The 489-nt window shown below is 42.3% G+C and overlaps 1 protein-coding gene across 8 annotated transcripts in view; it reads left to right on the top strand.

Moving 5' to 3' along the window:
* The window catches only part of nbr1a (NBR1 autophagy cargo receptor a), an 18,536-nt gene that overhangs the window by 10,782 nt on the left and 7,265 nt on the right, over positions 1 to 489 (top strand). For all 8 annotated transcript variants that reach the window (XM_032502070.1, XM_032502066.1, XM_032502063.1 and 5 more), the window contains one exon: positions 42 to 193. In XM_032502070.1, coding sequence (XP_032357961.1) covers positions 42 to 193 — 152 coding nt within the window. The remainder of the gene's footprint in view (positions 1 to 41; positions 194 to 489) is intronic.

Raw genomic sequence — 489 nt, 5'->3', positions numbered from 1 at the left:
CTCTCTCTGTGTGTGTGTGTGTGTGTGTGTTCTTTTTTTAGTTCTGCTGGAACCAGCAAATGAAAACCTGCATATCGGCTCACATCACAATAATGAGGACGAAGAGGTCATGGTCCTGGATGACATGGGGAACATGAGGGATAGTCAAGACGAGAAAGAGGAAGGTGGAATCAAAGGAGAAGACTGGGAGGAGGTGAGGTTTTTAACCTTTGTCCTATAACACTTGTGTTTTATAGGACAAAGCGGCTCATAAATGATTGATGATTCACAAAGGGACGATGCCAGACAAGACAATACCATAACAGCAAATGTACATTCTGAAATAATGAGGTTAGGAGTAGGGCAGGGTACCAAATGCAATATAATAGGCACCGACCGAATTGCCTCTGTAGTATCAAGTATCAAAAAATGCCTCGTCATTCAATACCCAATTTTAATCCCTCAGTGAGCCAATAAGGCAAGGCAAGGCAGCTTTATTTGTATAGCACA

Source organism: Etheostoma spectabile, chromosome 21, assembly GCF_008692095.1.
Source record: "Etheostoma spectabile isolate EspeVRDwgs_2016 chromosome 21, UIUC_Espe_1.0, whole genome shotgun sequence".
Taxonomy (NCBI): Eukaryota; Metazoa; Chordata; class Actinopteri; order Perciformes; family Percidae; genus Etheostoma; species Etheostoma spectabile.
This window is presented reverse-complemented; position numbering and strand designations above follow the sequence as displayed.